The 20488-nt window shown below is 40.0% G+C and overlaps 2 protein-coding genes across 2 annotated transcripts in view; one reads left to right on the top strand and one right to left on the bottom strand.

Annotated features, from left to right (window-relative positions):
- The first annotated feature begins 1994 nt into the window (after positions 1-1994).
- Positions 1995-15289, top strand: LOC147184577 (phosphoribosyl pyrophosphate synthase-associated protein 2). The gene is made up of 11 exons (XM_086069045.1): positions 1995-2161; positions 5561-5721; positions 10473-10525; positions 10918-10984; positions 11096-11268; positions 11338-11453; positions 12693-12748; positions 13130-13278; positions 13355-13425; positions 13485-13631; positions 13702-15289. The coding sequence occupies exons 2-11, from the start codon at positions 5639-5641 to the stop codon at positions 13858-13860; spliced, it is 1074 nt and encodes a 357-aa protein (XP_085925171.1). The 5' UTR covers positions 1995-2161; positions 5561-5638; the 3' UTR covers positions 13861-15289.
- A 278-nt stretch (positions 15290-15567) lies between these two features.
- The window catches only part of ppp1r9ba (protein phosphatase 1, regulatory subunit 9Ba), a 29011-nt gene continuing 24090 nt past the window's right edge, over positions 15568-20488 (bottom strand). Inside the window, exon 15 of the mRNA XM_086069058.1 lies at positions 15568-19171. Coding sequence (XP_085925184.1) covers positions 19118-19171 — 54 coding nt within the window. The 3' untranslated portion in view covers positions 15568-19117. The remainder of the gene's footprint in view (positions 19172-20488) is intronic.

Consider the following 20488-nt stretch of genomic DNA (forward strand, 5'->3'; position numbering starts at 1 on the left):
GCACCATAACTAAAAATTGTATTTAGAATCAGTTCTATAAATATCTGACCAGACAGCAAAATCTCCATAGGTAGGATTGTCTTCACTTATAATGCTTTTGAGCTCAAATCAGCTATCAATGCTGTATATCAATGGTGTCCTCGGGGGCGGAGTCAGGGTAGGTTTTGGATGTTTCCCTGCTCCAACGCACCTGTTCCAATGAACAGGATCGTTATCATGCTTATGCTTAACCTCCTAAGGCCCAAGCTGTTTTTTACATGCAAAGTGCTGTCCATGTATGTGGCCACTAAGCCTTAGGAGCAGAGCTTGTTGATGAGCTTCAGGTGTGTTGGAGAAGAGAAACACCCAAAACCTGCAGGACCGTGGACCTCGAGGACCGAGTTTGGACACCACTGCTTGCTGTATATTATCTGCTATCAAACACCCTTCTTCTATTAATTATGGTTCTGTTTAAAATACTACTCTTACTCTCATATATTTTACACTCCAATTTGACAGATTCCACCTTATTACAAAAGTCACATTTTCCGTCTTCAAGTTTATCAATAATAAAAAGCATCTGGATGGTTCTGAGATTTTTAAGTTGTCCTAACTTAAATACACTCCTGAGATTAGTCAGGGCAAAAATGTCTGTTCAGAATCAATACATTATTAAGTTCAGACTGCTTTCTTTCTTTAATTTAGACCACCTCATTAAAATAAATTATCAAATGATTACCATGTGTTCATGGAATAAACTCAAAGCCCTTGATTTTAAGCTGTACCTACAAACGCCATGAATCATTTTTTAGAGTGCACATTCAGAGTGAAAGAATGACGTTTGGTATTTGTATTGCTGCTAAATGTCAAAATGTGGTCAGAATTGACCAAAAACGTATGTAAGGGTCAAGTAAATTTTTCAGCTATTAATACTTTTCTTGGAAATATTGGTATTAAATATTACTAACACACTGCACGACACCAGTCCAGTCTACCCTGCCTTTCGCCAAAAAACAGCTTGGATAGGTTCCAGCTCAGCCATGACCCTAATGATGAGAAGCAGTACAGTGGACGGACATTGAAAAGACAAAATAGAGCAGGATATGTGGACTCTGGTTGAGCAGTGCCTCATCACATATGCGGTACTAAAGAAATAATATGCTAATTGCCATACAAACTTGCACTTAGCCTAGATTTAAAAGTGAAACTTCTTTTTGCACATTACAACCACCCACGAATTTCAACTGCGCTGCCCCTTTCTTTGTATGTGTGTTTGCGTGTGTGTTCAAACAGTGGGCAGCAGTGCAAGGATACTGTTCTCAGCTTCCCCCGCATCTATCTAGTTATGTAAGAACAAAAGTAGCAAATCGTACACTTGGAAATACAATATGTATAAATGTGTCCTTGCTAATTTGACTTACGACCATGGAGCTTCATTCATTACTGTCAGTTTTAACAAATGGTGGCCTAATTCTACAGACTATAGTGCACAATATGAATTGCATATCGCTGGCCCGATCAAATTCTGTGCAACCAACTGCCTTAAGAAGTCACCTAATTACAAACTTGAGTAGGCCTAGGCCTATATCTGTGTGTAATCTAATGATCCAAAAATGTAAAGCACAGTAAGTAGCGACTCTAGCATTCTTATTCATTTAATGCATGTTTTTCGCCGATATTAAAATTGTACATGACAAAACAGGCCTGTGTGAAATATTAATTGAAGCACGCTGCCCTCAAGTGGCCATTCATGCACACGCACCTTTTAAATAGACCAACTGAAGAGGTTTAAAAAGTGATGACCACATAAAACATCAGCCATAGGCCAAGTCATGTTTGCCATTTTTTAACTCTTCTTCAAAATAAACAGCTTGGCTCGAAGACTACGCCATGCCTGCAGACGCATTGAGTACGTAGTAGAACAATAAATAGATTTATGTATACAAATTTCAGTCGGATGAGGTCGTGATTCTTGGTGGAAGTTACTGTTTACGAGTTTACATGAATGCATCTTCAGCACTTGTCTTTTCCATAGTGATTGGTGGAGCTTGTACGTCCTCTCAAACTGATCGGCGTTCGGTACAAGCAGATGGAGTAGAGGGCAGGTTGAAAAGGGCTGGAGGCTTTATACAATCGAACCCCGTTGGTCACAATACATTGTTACCGAAGCTGACGCAAACTGGTAAGAAGTTAAAGTGTTTTGTTTCGTGCTCGCTGTCACTACAGAGCCCTGCTCACGACAAATGGAAATCGATGGTGCATTCAAGACCTTTGTGGTCTTCATCATTTGTAGCGCGTGTTTGGCGTTAGCCAACGTTGTCGCTTCACTGCAAGTTTGATTTAGGATCATTTTACTTCAGTCTTTAAAACGAATTTGACCTACATAGCTTAATCTCCTCAGCGGTGTTACATAAGGAAGTAAACGTTTAATGTAAACGGTAAAACGCGGTTGCTATGCAGCTAGCTTAGCGTCACCGAGAAGCTAATGTCGTGCTTGTGATAATGAATTAAGGGGAGTCATTTCTTGGCACACGAGACGAGCACAAGACAGCAGCAGATCTACAAGGCAACTCGTTCGTCTTTAAGTGTCCCGTATATTATTTTCTCTGTGTGCGCGCGCGCGCGCGTGTGTGTATACGCACAACTGTTTGTTGTAGTAACCTCGTGTGCACTGGAAAGCAGTCAAAAAATGTTTTTCCTTTCCGTTAATGTGAAATAGGATTAGTCCAACATCAAATGAGTAAAACTTGCATAAATGTTAGTCATATTGTGTGTTATAGGTCTACTCAAATCACCCCCTATGCCAAGCTCGGCTCGTCATCGTTCTAATGTAGAAAAATAGCCCGAGGGTGTTTTTTATTTATTTATTTTGTATACTACATTACTGTGTACCTCCAGTACTGCAAACTCGTATGATTAAATTATTAACATTTTCTCATTTTTTATTTAATAAACGCTGTAGCTTGCTTGTTCTAGAAACCCATTTAAGCCAGCATTTATAATAAAATATAAACTTATTGCTGTTATGTTTCCCGTCCAAGGTTTGGTGAAAAATTACTGACTAGTGGTTAACTAGTGCTTAGAGCCCTTTTAACTTCACTTATATTCCCTATAATGTGCAATCATAGATTTAATTCTAAATACATCAACATTTGAATATGATTGCTGAAAACATCTGCAAAAACTGTGAACTATGTGGTTCTGAATTGTGAAGCTTTAGCTTGAAACAGTTTTTGTGTGTGTTATTTTTGGATGTGTGGCTAAAACAGCGGCCAGTGACACGGCCACAGTCACCCTTCCCCCACTAAACAAGAGTTTGAGCTGCCCAGTGACATGTAGCTGGGTGACCAGTCAGCAATCACAGTTTTGTCCCCACCAAAAAGTGTAAAGGCCTTTTCACACTGCACTTACACAGTACAGTACAGCCCGCCATAAACGAGCACATTGATTGTTTACTTGCTGTGCCATTTCAGATTGCTAACAGTGAAGATTCTGATGGAGTAGTACAGTAAATTGAATTGGCAAAATGGAGCAAGTAACAATACAGTGCCCTGAGCCTTGGGACTCTAGATAAATGACATACCATGACGTGGTAAATAAGGTAGCGATAGACCGAGATTCAAATTCATATTGAAGAGATGTGTGTAAACCCACATGCTACTTCCTGGTAGGCCGCTGAGCAGCCATGTACTGTATATTACATACAATATTGGAAAGTTTCTGGTGGGGCACCGTCGTCCCCATATCGTATTTTATGGTTATAGTCCGCAGTAACTATTCAATTTTGAAGGTGAGCCTCCGAGCGTGATTTGACATCGTGTAAGCTACTATTATGATGTCGTTGCTAGTATCAAGCAAATATTGCATCTGTTCTTCAAAAAAATCAACTTGCATCTCTAATAATTGCTGCTAAGAAACAAACCGTGGACAGCAGGCCAATGGAATCAGTGGAAGGCAATCACACAATCACGCTGACATTTCTGAAGACAATGGTGCTCATTTTTAGGTTTCAAACAGTGATTTGTCAACATATTGTAAACTTGACCTAAAGTACAGTATGTGGGTTGTGGGGGGAAATGAAAGCTAAATATTGATTATATATAATAATTCAAATATACATGATTCTAATTTAGTTTCTAGTGGTACATACTTCATGTGCCCAACCGTGAGTATGCAGAGGTCTACTGCTGTGGCTATTCTGAGTTGACACGAGAGTCCTCCGAGCCACTTTGCTGAACTTCTCAGTTTTCATTCCACGTCTAGACTTGTCTATGAGAACAAGAGGTGCTCTTGCACACGTGCTCAAAGACCCAACTGCGTGTTGTCTTTTTCCATATCTATTAGACCAGCTCAATACATGACGTTTGTCAAGTGGTACCTTTTCGGAGAAACTGCTGAAGAAACATGATACTGTATTTGCCGTGGAAAAAGAATGTATAAGACTTATCAATAGGGTCAATTCACACAACTCGCCAGAACCTCCCCACTGACTTCAGTCTGCCTGATTTGTATTCCATTTCGCCTTATGATGTCAAAATAAATAATCCAATGTTTGAGCCTCCTAGCACAACTGGTTTTTGAGTAAAGTTTGAGTGCCATGCCCACTTTTGGGATCCGGGAATTGCACACTAATTTTTGGACCTTATTTAGACCGTATCTTTTGTTTTAAGGTAGGTACAGACTTGTAAATTGCTACATGTAGAGTAAGTATTTGGGCCCTGTCTTTCATCATCTGCACTTAATAGCATACATTATTTTGAGAGATATTAACCTTTTAAAAGTCGATTAAAAAAAATAAATACACAATACATTTTATAGACATTTTAGGGGTCCATATCTTGGAAATGTTTTATGTTTGTGGGGTTTCAACTGATTTATCATCACAAAAGAGTTTCAAGGCACTCAGGCCTTTGATGGGGTACAGGAGGGCTTCAAATATGGCTACAGGACAAAATGACCATTTTGGACCCACATCTTCAGGCCACTGCTTGGCCATGTGGGCCCATAATAATTGGAATGGGCTTTTTGCTTTTACCCAATCAACAGTCTCATTTCATCAACATTGGGAGCGAATAATAACTTTAATTGCCCAACTCCTTCACTAGTATGAAATAAGGCAACATTTTGGGATATTTTCTGAAAAATCCTACATCCGGAAAGTAGGTCAACGGTTGTGTGTGTGTGTGGTTCTTTTTGAAGGTTTGTTTGAAAAAAAAAGAAAGATATATATACTTTTAAATTAATTAAAAGGCTTCCAGTTGCACATTTTTGCTATAAAAAGTGTACTTTGAGTTAAATCTATCCCATTCGTTGGAAAAGTCTCAGTATTTTGAAAAATAAATAACGGAAAAATAATTCTAAAGAAATTTCAGTCTCATTCACGTAACGTAATGAAGTATCGGCCAATACTGATATTTATTATTTAAGTACTCATCCTCAGTCTGAAGAAAGTGCTACTGGTACACCAAAACGTGTCAGTTTTTAACACAGCCCTTCAGGTTGTAGACCGTTTTAATCAGATGAACCAGAGTCTCAACTTGAGTCGTTTGTTTAACTATTTGCTCCCCCCTCTGTCGTGCAGGAAGGGCTCAGCGCAGCGTGGGTGCCCAGGGATCCTCTACCTGAGTGTGTGGAGAGTAGCGGCCGAAACCCCATCGACATGAACCACACCAAGGGCGGCCTGGTTATCTTCACCGCCAACTCGCACCCGTCCAGCCGCGAGTTGGGCAAGAGGATTGCCGAGTGAGTACAACTTTCACACGCTCACAATTGGCGAAGCAAGTAGAGCAGAGTCGTGCAACAAAACGTCATTTTGTGCGAACAAATCCTTTGGCAGCAGATTTGTCACTCACTCGTTTGTCTCAGGAGTAGAGAGAAGGCAGCTTCTGGTACAGAACAATGTGTTTCATTGATGCTTCCTGTTCCCGCCTGAATAACTGCTTATGGTCTGGTCAGCACATGCAGTGTTGACAATGCAGCATGACCAGCACCACCTGCAGGTGTGCCAAAGCTTCACAAACACACCGATGATTCAGCAAAATGGAAGCACTCAACTTGATATAACAGTTAACTGATCCAAAATTGACATCCTTTGAAGCTTTTACAAAAGGTTTGTTTTGACATCTTTAGCTTTCTTGCCAAAAATATTCAAAAAGCTGCAACTCTACCCACACTCGCTACAGTAAACTTCACTCTCAAGGACGTGGCAGTCTGTGAATGTTTATCGAACAACTCGTTTTTGACTTTGTTTTTGAGGCATTAAAATTATGTAATGTATTCATTTAGTGTTGACAGCTAATACGACTGCAGGCGCTTTAGTCAAGTTTTCCCAAGACGAGCAGCTTGAAATTACATTCATTGATACCCTGTCAAAATTTCAAGTTAAAACAATCGAATTGGCGCTTTATGGAAAAGACACAAGCAAGTGGCAAAACTCTAAGAAGTACTTTCTTCAACTGTTGAAAAAAAATATTGCTTATCTTAACTCATTCACTGCCATTGACGGCTATAGACGTCAAATTCTATTTAATTATTTTTATTAGCTTAACATTTTTTCCCACTTTTGTTAACAAGAGTATGAAAACCAAGTGTTTTTTTTATATTGTATTAGAACAGATATAAAATGTGTGAGTAATTGTGAGTTAACTAGTGAAGTCATGCGATTAATTACGATTAAAAATAGTTCTCGCCTGACGCCCCTAATTTTTAATAATATTTTCTTTAAAAAAAAAAAAGATTATTAAAAAGAAAAAAGAAAAGATCATTAAAAAATCAGGGGCATCAAGCGATTCAAATTTATAATCGTAATTATTCGACTGACTGTACTAGTTAACTCACGATTAATCACAAATTTGATATCTGTTCTAAATGTACCCAAAAAATTCTAGGTTTTCGTACTTTTGTTAACAAAAAATGAAAAAATGTAACTAATAGAAATAGTTCAAATTAATTGTTGATGTCTATAGCTGTCAATGGCAGTGAATGAGTTTTAAAAGTCTAGTCTTACTACCAGCAGTAGTGAAGACTAACTTTATTGAAAAAACCTTCTCTTGTCCATCCAGTGTAATCGTGCAGGTAAAACATGAGGTGGAATTTCAGAGATGAGGGTATTCGTTTTATCAGCCACCCCCAACACTTTTGTTGCGCTACTGCTCACTTTCATAGAACAGGGATGTGATTTTTCCGCTAATTCACGGAATTCCGCTTTTTTTATCTCCAAAAATAAAATGTTACAATTTTTTAAGTGGTAAAAAATCCGATTTCGTCTCTCGACAGCATTCCATTTTAGTGTTTCCGTAACTGAAATGAAACTGATCTTGCGATTGGCTGAAGTCTCCGTGTTGACCAATAAACGCGCTTGTTATAAAGGCATAGGCGTATGCCATTGTTTGTTGACCAATAAACGCGCTTGTTATAAAGGCATAGGTGTATGCCATTGTTCATTTCTCAGACGTTTTTGCCAGGTGTTTAAAGAAAGATGTCCGTGATCGAACGCAAAGATGCTCCGTGAGTTAAGGAAATTGACAAGATCGTAAAAAACAAGTTTCGATGGGACTGGTTAGAGAAGGATATATCTACAAATGTTGGAAAGAAGACTGTGACGAATTTGTTCAGTGACTTTATTCGGAAGATCGATCGTGCCGGGAAAGCGCTTTGCATTTGGTGCCATGATACCATTGACTATGGTGGGAGAGGTTTCAAAGCTCTTGAAAGTCACGCAAAGAGCAAAAAACACGTGAAAGAACTCCAGTCAAGAACAACAAATTATTCCATCGCTGGAAGTTTCGGTGCCCAAACGAAAACTCCAAAACTTTACGGCCTCCATCCCTTATTGACATCACAATCGGAAGCGGTAATAGAGAGACGTGATCCACCCCAACAACATGTACCAGTTGCTGATAGAGTCGTGAATTTTGAGGTCGGTGGTAAACTTTTCAAATTAATCGAAATCAAATTTTCGAAAATATTATAACGTAATAAAAATGGCCATAAATATTTAACATGGTTAATCATTGACACAAACTCAAATGAATGCTGCATGTTTGCACTTTTCAGGTTTCAATATGTTGACTGTCTTGATGTATGCAGTTACAGAGATGATCTTAGTCAATCATGCATTCGACGAATGCATGATTGTGTTTTTACCAGAGCTTGCTGCATGAGGTATATTATGTTTTTGTTATGCATTATATATTAAATTAAGAATGATTGATTAAATGATTTATTGCATGGTAAATATATATGATGATATTCTCAGTGATAGTTTTTAAAAGCAAAAGCAAAGGCAGTCCAATGTTTTTGAATGTGACTGATTTTGAGTTAACTAAAACTGCAATTTTATATGGGATAGTTCAATATACATTGAAAATTTATGCTGTTGTTTTGTCTATTTCTTTGTCATCTGAGTGCATTGAAAGTACTTAAAAACACGGAAAACCCATGAGCTCTGGACCTAGCTGAGTGCCCGCGGCCCCCAGACCCCCGGCTAAATTTTCAGATAATTTCACTTTGGTCAAATCACATCCCTGATAGAAGCAGATAAAACAAATGAATAGGTGCCATTGCTGATTGTAATTGTTGTAATTAAAGGGAACTCTGTGGTAATTTCTCTTCAACGAGCTGCTCTTTTGTTCTATATTGTAGCGTATTTGTGATAACACTCCAACATTGTAGCCTGGCTCAGAAGAAAAAAATTATTCTGTTTCACTTTTGCCATTTCCCTTGTGCTTATTTTGTTTTTAGGATAGACTTGCATATTTTGCAAGTGACTGGTCTCATATTTGGTCACATATTTCCACAAAACTCTAACACAGTATGTCCGCATACCGTACTCCAACAAGTGTTGTGTCCTTCAACTTCTATGATGAATCCAGTCCATTTTTAGCACAGACCAGTAGTTGTTGGACATAATATTATTGGACATAATATTTTGGTGTGACTTTGTACTACTTGCCCGGCTTGTTCCTGCCTCTGTGCGTTGCAGAGGTCCTCTGGCAGCCACCTAGTTTCTCAAGCCCCATCCATCTCCAGCTCTGGTTTCAAAACAAAACAAAGCCTATATTGCATGCCCTTAAATTGTTTGTATGTACAGTACATACTTGAGTCTCTGCCCGCCCTTCAAGTGTCGAAATTCAAGTCCGTTTTTTGTGATAATTTGCGTGTGAGCAAGCTGTTCTGAAATAAGCTGAACTCCTGTTGTCATAGATAAGTGTTGACAAAATCAGCAGTGTAAGCTTCTTCTGATAGGCAGCAGATGCTTGAATGTTTGCCGAACTGTCAACGTGGGGGCAGGAGGGGCTATTTGTGTTTGCAGATGTGTCCGCCACGCAAGTGTCATTCGGTGGTTGCTTGATGAAGTGAAAATGGATGATAATGTTGATCGGGTGAAAGTGCAAATCTATGATGGTTGTGGGCCGGAATATGTACCAGCTATTTTTCTTGATATGCTCGCCTCTCCGGTCGTCACGGTAACAAAAGCAATATTAGACATTGGTCCAGCAGTTAGAGGGGGTTAGCAGTAGCGCATAGAATCGATGCCAAAGCTGAGTGATTGCAACTAGCGTTGCGAAAGGATGTTCAGTATGCTGTAATTCTTTCTTTTGGGAGTTTTGATGGAAGAATGACTTTTTATTAAGACACCTAGGAAGTGATTGCCAAAAAAAATAAATGCATGTCTCATTTGCCTCCTGGCGAAGCAATGAATAATGTATGCTTTGACTGACTGCATGTAATATACATTAGGGGTGGGAATCTTTGAATATCTCACGATTCAATCCGATTCAGATTTTTTTCGTCTGCGATTCGATTCAGTCGATTTTCGATTAAGAACGCTTTTTTATTCAAAATGATTTGATTGACAATGATTTTTGCTTCAATCTATAGATGTGCAAGGAATTGTAATAATCTACTCCAGTCTGACTCGCTAATGCTAATTAGCACGCTACTCGTGGCACTTTTATCACTCAAAAGAAGGCTCCACGCTGACATTTTTATTTATTTATTGGAATAACTTGATCGTGACGTTTTCTTTCTACTCTCTAATGTGGTTACAACTTAACAGTGTATTAGACCGTGTGGAACCTCACTGCCCCTCAGTGGCCAAACCGGGTACAACATGAACAGCGCTCCAAATAACGACACACACAAAGGCAAGACAGTATAAAATAATTTAAATGAAATCCAGACCGATACCAGTACGACTATTTCACAGAATACCGATACATCTGACCCCTTCATTTAACACAGTGCCAAAAAGTTGGAAACCAAGGCCTTTCTTTCTGAAGCATATGATGATTTGCCCAGATGTCAAATGTTTTATATTTATGCATTGACTGGTTATATGGAAGTTATAGTCTCCAAGAAACTTTTTTTTTTTTGTGCAACTTTAGAATGTGTTCCTCCTTAAGATTCCAAACCACACTGCGAACGTCTTTTGTTTCCTGCCCCACAATAAATGCCAATTGAAAGATAATTCCGTGTTTGTGCTGTTTCAGGCGATTAGGAGTGGAGCTCGGCAAGGTGCAGGTGTATCAGGAAGCCAACAGAGGTAAACAATTGTCTCACTCACTATCACCTGTGGGTCTCAGGAAAATGTTTAGTCTCGTCCTCACTTTTCCAGGCTAATGCATGCCTGACATCATGAAGAGTACATTTTGGTGGTTGTTTTTCAAGAAATGTGAAATTGACCGGTGTTATAAAATATGCTGAAAGAGCAAGTACTTTGCTCTTTAGAGTAAATGGAATGAAATAGACTTCAAGAGTGAGTGTCGTGTTTTCAATTTGAAATGTTTTTGCTCCCAACTTTGTGTTGACACCAACATCTGCATTTTCACACACTGGGCTTGGGTGTTTGTGTGGGAGACGCCGCCCGTCTACTCGCGAAGGGCATTTCCAGGCTTGCCTCTTATCTTCTTCCCATGTCCTCTTTTGTTCTCATAGAAACACGTGTACAAATCCAAGAATCTGTGCGAGGGAAAGATGTCTTTGTGATTCAGACCGTGTCCAAGTAGGAATCAACCCCCCAAAGCATCGTTTTCCCCTCAGATACATCGCCCTCGTTTTAAATGTTATATTTTCATTCTCTTTCCTCTTCCGTCTCCAACCCTTGGCCGACCAGAGATGTGAACACGACCATTATGGAGATGCTGATCTTGGTGTATGCATGCAGGACATCTTGTGCCAAAAGCATCACGGGCGTCCTCCCCTACTTCCCTTACAGTAAACAGTGTAAGATGAGGAAGAGGGGCTCCATCGTTTCCAAGCTGATTGCCTCCATGATGTGTAAAGCAGGTGAGAACGAAGATGCAAATGCATTTTAATGAGAGGCACAAGTGAAATTGAACTCGTGGTGGTGTGAAGGTCTCACACACCTGATCACCATGGACCTCCATCAGAAGGAGATTCAAGGCTTTTTCAACATCCCAGTCGACAACCTGAGAGCGTCGCCCTTCTTGTTGCAGTATATCCAAGAAGAGGTAAAATGCTCATCACCAAATCAGATTTCACCTTTTGTTTTAATGTTGCTATAGGGACACTTTTTTAATTTATTTTTTAGATGAGGTGAAAGTATTTTTTCAATACATTTTAAAAGGTGTATGTAAGAAATGTTTAAAATAAAATGTAAAAAGATAGATAAATATTTCTATTTTTTGTAATTTTATTTATAATTGAACAATTACAATTTATCAACCAATTATTTTTTTAAATAAATGGTTAAATGTAGAGTAGAATGAACCCCTGATTTCGAAGGATATGGACCCACACGCGAGCGGTGAAAATTGTCATATAGTTTGACCCCTCCCACACAGTTGAAACCCATTCAAACCATACTTTCTTTTAAAATACATTCTAAATGTATTTGAAGTTTTGAATGTGACAAAACAAATTGCAAGCATAAAATTCATAGCAAATCCATATTTTAGTGATTGTACGTTCATGTGCATTTTCAAGGCTGTGTGTGTGTGTGTGTGTGTGTGTGTGTGTGTGTGTGTGTGTGTGTGTGTGTGTGTGTGTGTGTGTGTGTGTGTGGGGTGTGTGTGTGTGTGTGTGTGTGTGTGTGTGTGTGTGTGTGTGGGTGTGTGGGTGTGTGGGTGTGTGGGTGGGTGTGTGGGTGGGTGGGTGTGTGTGGTGGTGGTGGGGGGGGGGGGGACTCGCACAGTTCTCCAAAGAAGCCAAGTGTGCTTGGTTCAAGCTCTTTGTCACTTCCAGTTGACGTTCACTGCAAAACTGACTCATAATACAAAAATAACAAACAATACAGTATCTATATTAATGAAAGGCCGCTAGCTTAATATTAACATATAATGCCAAAAGCTATAGACGGGCTAACTGAAATTAGCATAGCTGTTACGGCATTTATAAAGATTCAATCATCTGCTACTTCACCATATAAATAGCAGCAGCACATACAGACAATATTCACGGGCATGTACAGTAATTCTCTCTGCTCTGTCAATACAACAAATTTTACTGCAGCTTAGTAGCAGACCTTCTCTGCCTCTTCTTGCTCTTGACTGTCCTGTATCTACATCCAGTTCAGCTCAATAAATCAATTCATCACTAATATAAAGAGAGATTTAACAAAAAAAAAGGGGGGGGGGCTAATAATATCGTATAGATAAAATGACTAGTTAATGATAAATGGCCTTTGTTCTCATCTGTCTGCTTGTGTGTCTTTTTTGTTGTCGTCTTCTCCATATTCTTTGGCCCTGCAGATCCCTGACTACAGGAACGCTGTGATTGTGGCCAAATCACCAGCTTCTGCCAAAAGGTTGCTTCCTCTTTTCTCAACTGACATTTATGTCAAATCCAGAATGGAGAATCACCGTTTGCCAACTATATACGTTTCCGGCAATGTGAATTATTTCTGTAGTAGCGTCACATTACTGACGTAGTCTTCATTGGCCTATGAATGAAAACAATCATCATGAATTGATTGTATGCATGCCGTGTTGGCTAATTGAAGGCCCGCATGTCATTTTCATTTCATGGACTGTCTTGAGGGGTTTACTTTTCGAAAATGGCAACAAGAAAGTGCCGTGGGGTAATTACGCACTAAATCTACTCAACAGTAAAGTGCAACCACGTCAACTGGAAATGTACAGACTTTAGTTTAAGGCGTGTGAAACTGTTGTCTCTTGCTGGCACGCAGGGCCCAGTCGTTTGCCGAGCGCCTGCGTCTCGGAATCGCGGTGATCCACGGCGAGGCTCAGGATGCCGAGTCCGACCAGGTTGACGGGCGACACTCGCCGCCCACCGTCAAGACCACTGGAGCCATTCATCCAAGCATGGAGATACCATGTAAACATATAGCAGTTGTTCTTCATGGTTCAAATGACACAATTCAGATCTGAAGTTCTTAGCTTGTTACTTCCAGTGTTGATTCCCAAGGAGAAGCCCCCCATCACTGTGGTCGGAGACGTAGGCGGCCGCATTGCCATCATAGTGGTAAGGAATCGATCATCTGTAGGATGAAAGGCAGTCCCGCACATCCGCTCCTCCCACAGGATGACATCATCGACGACGTCGACAGCTTCGTGGCGGCGGCCGAGACGCTGAAGGAGCGAGGGGCTTACAAGATCTTCATCATGGCGACGCACGGCATCCTGTCATGCGACGCCCCCAGGTTCATCGAGGAGTCCGCCATCGACGAGGTGCGTTCCTTCATCTTCGCCAGCCGCCCGCCGGTCTCCTTTTGACGTCCTCTCGTTGCTGTGCCCGAAGGTGGTGGTGACCAACACCATCCCTCACGAGCTGCAGAAGCTCCAGTGTCCCAAGATCAAGACGGTGGACATCAGCATGATCCTGTCGGAGGCCATCCGACGCATCCACAACGGAGAGTCCATGTCCTATCTTTTCCGGAACATAGGCGTGGATGACTGAATCAGACGCGCGCGCGCACACACGTCAATTTGCCTTGTCAGACCTCAAAGCGTGCACTGTATACACGCACACACACACACACACACACACACACACACACACACACACACACACACACACACACACACACACACACACACACACACACACGATACAAACATGCTCACACTGATATCCTTCATATATTTTTAGCTGACTGTCGAAGCAACCTTTTCCATGGTGTTCATAGTCACTATTCACAAAAAGTTTGGTAATGTTGGCCTTCAACCGAATGTCAAAAAATCTTGGACTGATACACACTTCCACAAAGTAGTGCTTTTCTTCTAAGTGTCTGCGCGTCACTGCTGTTAGTCGTTTCCAGTCCTTGCCAGTTGTTAGCCTTGTCTTCCTCCTCCATGTTTGTAGTATTTATGGTCCCGCAAAGCAGCATATTTCAAAGAATTTTCTTAATTGTTTTTAATATCGAGCAAGTATATTTGTCCAAAAAAAAAAAGAAAAAAGAAGTGTTTCAGGGGTTAGAGCAATATTAGCATATAGCATATTTTGTTTTAATGATATGGTATCCACCCAAAGATCAATTTGGCACTCAGCATCACATTATACTAGAAAAAAAAAAGATTTCTGAGTGAGTGTTCTTCAGGATAATTGTCAGTGATGAATGTCCTCCAAGAAAGATTGTACCACTCGCATGCCAGTGCCTTTGGGCGTGACACTCTCAACACACACACGCACAAATACACTTACAGTCCTTCCAATAGTCATTCAGGACAGATCTTGTGATCAGGTTTCCGACTAGTCTTGCGTTGAGAATTGAGAAGCATCCTGCTGTCGCTTTTATTTTGAAATTTATGGTCAGTTTTTTGTTTTTTTTGCTGATGTATACGCTACTTGATGAGTCCATCCAGCTAGATGGCACAATAATTATGTTTGTTGCTGCCATAGTTACAACTGGGGTCAAATCTACTTGCTTATTAGTAAGAACTGGAATTAACAAATACTTTTTTTGTAATGTCTTCTGATGCTTCAGAACTACGACGTGAGTGTTCCATTTAACACTTTGTGCCATTATCTACTCAATACCTCCTTGTGTTTGATTATCTCCAATGCCACAAAGCTGTTCAAAGTCCTGGGACGACATGGATGTCAATTTGTCCTTCAAAAGTCTCGTGTCGTTCTTCCACCCGAGTGAATATTTGTAAAAGCTTGTCGTTGATGTCGTCTGATGACGGGTAATTGATCCAACATCATCACGATCAGACGCGCATGGAGTTCAACACATTTCTATCAAAGAAATCTAACGCTAGGAACAAACTGTTGTTCTAGCAAACAAATTGACTGAAGCAGGTCTTTGTCACTTTGCCAGATGTGGTCCGAAATGTTTTGTATTTATTTTCAGCACTAACTGAATAAATGTGAAAAGAAAGACTCATGTTTTGGTTTTGTTAGTTTTTAAATAACACAAAGCATAATAGAGATCAAGTCACCCTTCTCAAATAGCGGACGCTACAGGAATAGTGTAATTGTACATCCACTACACTAGGTGGCAGTGGTGCTCTAATTTAGTTCATTCTAAGCAAATTGAGGATTGTAAATCACTTTGACATACAGTAGATGGAAAAAAAAGAAGTACTCTGCTCATTCACAAACGCATATAAACGTCATCATTATGTGCAATATAAATGGGAAGAATACAATCAACTTCCTATGTTTAGGTTCAACATGTTTATTGAAATGCTGATAAACAGGTGTTGGTTCAGACAAACATGGTGACATCCACTGAAGAATGGACCCAGGCAGAGGTAACGATTGTCCCACTCACACTGTTTGGCACCAATTCATAATTACCATTCATTCATTCAGCAAACTACATGGCACATCTCTTATTCCATCACTTTGTTCTAAGCCAAGCACATTAAAAAAACAACTGGGATTTGTGTAAAGAAGCATTATGACAACATCACCACATATTCCTGTGTTAAAAACATTGTTTCCATCTGCTCTATTGGACCAATGTGGATGTCAATAGTGTTAGTAGTGATTCCAGTTTAATTTCCAACCTGAGTATTGACACATAATACGAACCAAATACCTTTTGGACTGCAGTGTTCAACTTTCAATACGACCGTCGTCCTTTACCCTTAAGCAAGGCACTTCACACATTCAGCTGCTCCTACAGATCCATTTCGTACTATACGGCGGTCCACTTGATGATATGGGTAAACATTTGAACATATTTGTGTTTAGGTATTATGAAGGAAGGCATTTGTCTGACTACAATCAAATGGAATTGACGTGTGATGATGACGACGCCTTATAAGCCTGTGTTCGTTTTGCTTCTCATGAACACTGAGCAGACGTGGGAGACTTATGAAAGTATGTGAAGTATGGAAAGCGTTTGAGTTGTTTATTCCATATATTTGAAATCCATCTCATTGTTTCACTTATGAGGACAGAGAGCAAACTAGTGGATGGTCCTTATTGTTTGATATAGGATATTGAATAGAATGCCTAAATGGCTTTCCATACATTAAAGCTATGCAAAACTTTAAAGGCAAAAGGAGCTAACAAGGCAAATCAATTGCGAACTTCGCTAAACAGAGGGACAACCTAAAATCCAGTCAAAGCATACTGTAAGTGCATTAAAAAAAAAAGTCCATAATAAACACACCATAAATTGAACAGATGAATGATGTTACCAGTGCAGGATATCAGCATCCATACAGGAAATAATTGTGTTTGTGCACAGCGTGAGCAAGCACGAGACTCCAGCTGTGTTTCAATGAAACATGCACAATCAAGCAAAAAAAGATGGGAGAGGAAACCATCTGCCACCTGGGGCTACAAAACAAAACAAAAACAAACTACAACACGATGTGTTTACTGCTAATCCCAGCACTGTTGGAACATTGGATAGTAAAAACCTCACACTCGGCAGCACTAAATAACAAATCCCATAAACCGGGATGTCAAGTGCTACAAATGTTCATCCGGGAGCTGAAGTGTTCTGTTACAATACTGCTAACAACACTGGTAATATACTTTCGGAGTAAGCATTTATGTCTCAATAAACTACTAAACTCAAGCCACACTTTTTTGCAAATGACTCCAGATCTGTGCGATGACTTGTTTTGAAACACTGAAAAACATTAGAACACTGACCAAAGTCAGCTGGGATCGGCTCCTCCTCACACTTAATAGATGGATCAATTTGTTCAATTGCCTCATCTAAAAGCACCTTCTAAGAATTGTTAACTCCTCAAACATGATTTTTTTTTTAATTCTGGCTTGTGGTATGACCATCATGGGTTTATATAAAAAAAATAATAATAATACTGTTATTACAATTGACCTGTGTTTAAACTGAAGCTACCCAAACTATTATTTCATATATTCCCGTGAATGCCCATGAATGGAACACATTTCTGCACTCAGGTTTTTGTTTATGTTAACAAAAACAAGCACAAATTACACTACGCCCAAAAATTATTCAAAGTAGTCTAATTGTAAATATATATTTTTAGAAATAAATTTCGAATTATTTTTATTTATTTATTTTTACAAATAAATTACTTAAGTCAGAATTTTTTTCACAGTAAAATATTTAGATGCCAACAACTGCCTGGAATTCATTTTTAAGAATATAACATACATAATATATCATTTAAGACATTGAATGACATTTCCTGTTCCGTTGTCCATCATTTATAATGAAACCGTAGGTTGTGTTTATAATTTTTTTTTTTAAAACAGCAACTTTGTAATATTAATAACTAACCTAATGACTACAGATTAAGTCTGACCTTTTTATGTTTTTAATTTATTTTATACAGCATATGACTGCAAATGCATTTAAGAAGTTCTGTCTAAACAAATTGAACTAAACCCGCCATGTGTTTCTGGTCCAAAATGCATTTGTAATCGCGAATCAAGAGGCTCCAGATGTGCATGTAAACACACAGACAAAACAGCAACACACAAGTTAGAATCTCTACAAACACACATTAGACTATACACCCTGTTTGCCAGTTGAATATTGACCCCTCCCAAAAAGTAAACAAAAAAAATTGAAACAAATTTCCATGTGGACTACTGAATACAGCAACGTGTCATCTTTGCACTTGCCTTCCTCATAGCAAACCTGGTGGATACAAAGTTGACACGACATCCCTGATAAACGGCAGGTTTTTGTGAGGTTCTAATCATAAATAATTGCCTTTCCATTGGGAGAGTCAAACAAGGAAAGAGTCCAATTAGAATATCATACATGTCAAATGCAGATGAAATGACGAGAAGAAATTTGAAATGGTCGAACCCTGATCAGAGTTGCGAGTGAGCTGAATGAAGCCCATCCCAGCTGACTTTGAGCACGAGGCGTGGCATACCCTAGACTGGTGGCCAGCCAATCGCAGGTCCCGTAGACAAATGCACACTCACATTCACACCTATGGCCAATTTAGAGTAACATGCATGTTAGGCAACGGTGCTACTTAAGCAACCACATTGTTCCATGTTAGCATTTCTGAGGCCAGCCTTTCACAGAAACCTCACCAGTGGTGTGTGCCTTTTCAATGTCAGTATCCACCTCAAGTCATTGCTTAAGTCAACACTTTTAAATAGACGTTGAGAATATTTACAAAACAGGATGTTACCATGCTTTCATACCCAAAATGCAAATGTTTACCTGATTCCTTCGCCTAAGACGCAAAATTCCGTTGAGCACAAGAGATGGGCTTAAAGGCTTCTTTGTCTTTTCTTTGTTATCTAACGGGGCAGAATTTGGGTTCAACTGGGCACTTCCCATCACGTTTGTTCTGCGTGCATATTCAGTCCACTGCACTTGTAGTCACCTGTGTAGTTGACAAGTACGTCCTCGGTCACTCTGTAAAGCACTTAGTGACGAGCCTGCTTCTTTGAACCTCCTCCCCGTAGGACACTTTTCACCACAGGGAGAACAAAATACAACTCTAGATCAAGTACAGGGAGGCTGAGTACGTCTTCCTTGTTGATTGCCAGGAAGACGCACAAGGAAGATTGTGGGTGTCACACAAAGTGCATTCTGGGATTGTTGATAGGCCATAAATTCCAAAACAGACAGAAATCTCTCTTCGCTCGACGTTATCCTCCTTTCCTTCTTCCACGTTCCACTTTGTCAGGTTCCGTCTGCTTCCCGCTGCCGTGAGTGATCGACTGAACTTCAGTGCGTCAGTGTGAAGGCGTCCCCCTCCCGTCACGGACAGGAAGCGGAGCTGCGAGCAGTCTAGGAGGGGTTGGGGGGCTTCAGAGCATCCACTTGGATCTCCAAGTCTGTAATCTGTGGAAATAATATTAGAAATGTGAACACAGTGGAACCTCCCAGAGATTGCACAAGAAGACCTAACATAGCTGACTTAAAGGTCCAGTAGTATGAAAATGCACTTTCGTGGGGTTTTCTATCAATAATATGCATCCCGGCCTGTCTACAATCCAAACAGGTATGAAAAAAGTCCGTCCGCGACTTCTTTAGCTTTCTCCTCCTTTCTAAAACGTGTGCTTCAAACGGGCAGATTCAACTTCCGTGACTTAGTGACGTCAAAAAGACACAGAAGTGCACTCGCATCATTTCTCAAAGGACTGTTTTGTTAGTGAAAGCCTGTTCGGAGCTGGATTTGCAACACGTTGAAACATAATGGATCGGTCCCAACAGTGTGACATGACGGCAAATGGGAAGATGCAAGTTTAACATTTTTGATTTAGCCTTCCTTCCTATCCTTTCTAATAAGAGATGTGCACCTTCTATATTACTGGTGTATTTTTAGTAGTGATGGGAAAATGAAGTTTCATGAAGCACTTGTGATATTTTTTGACTCCTCTAGATGGCACTCTTGGTTGAAAGATGCAGTGGAAATGCAATCAATTTCCTTTGCACTAGCCTTTATATTTAAACCAAGAGCACCATCTAGGGGAGTCAAAAATCACAAGTGCTTCATGAAGCTTCATTTTCCCATCACTAATTTTCAGTGCCTAAAGTGGGAGCTACATTTGACGTGTGGAGGTTGTTTGGTTACAAGAAGTCAGAGATGATAAAGCAGACGGTGGTTGGATAATGTGAAGCGGTTGCGTAATGTTTTGTCAAGATACAATCCGCGGTGGTTAATTTGCAGATGCCATTTTTTTTAATTTGTGATGCTAACCGGCCGCTAAGTGGTCTCGACGAGACCGCGCAGTGACCTAAATGTGCACATTTGTGTTATTCATAACCGCTTGTAAATGTCTACAAGCATTCACGGCAAAATAACGTTGGCGGGACATTTGCCGGTTACGGCAAAATAACCATTGTCTAAACAATCACAAACTAACGCTACAACATAGTCTCTGTAGTAACGTTATGCTACTTTTTCTTATGGTAAAACGTAATGCCACTTTTCCGCATATTAAAATAGTTCTCAAATGTGTAGAAGACATGTCTGTATTTTTCTTTTCTTCTGCTCCCATGGCCAGTCGTTTCCATTCACAACAATCAACAAACAAAAATCACTGCCCCTTCGAGAGAGAAGGGTATGGCCTAGGCATGGCCTGGTGCAGCTATTTACATAAAAGTGACACACCCCTAAAACAGGCTGTTTTGAACAGAGCGTTGTTTGGCTGATTT

This window comes from Leptonotus elevatus, chromosome 1, assembly GCF_054856555.1.
Source record: "Leptonotus elevatus isolate MCC_2025b chromosome 1, RoL_Lele_1.0, whole genome shotgun sequence".
Lineage (NCBI taxonomy): Eukaryota > Metazoa > Chordata > Actinopteri > Syngnathiformes > Syngnathidae > Leptonotus > Leptonotus elevatus.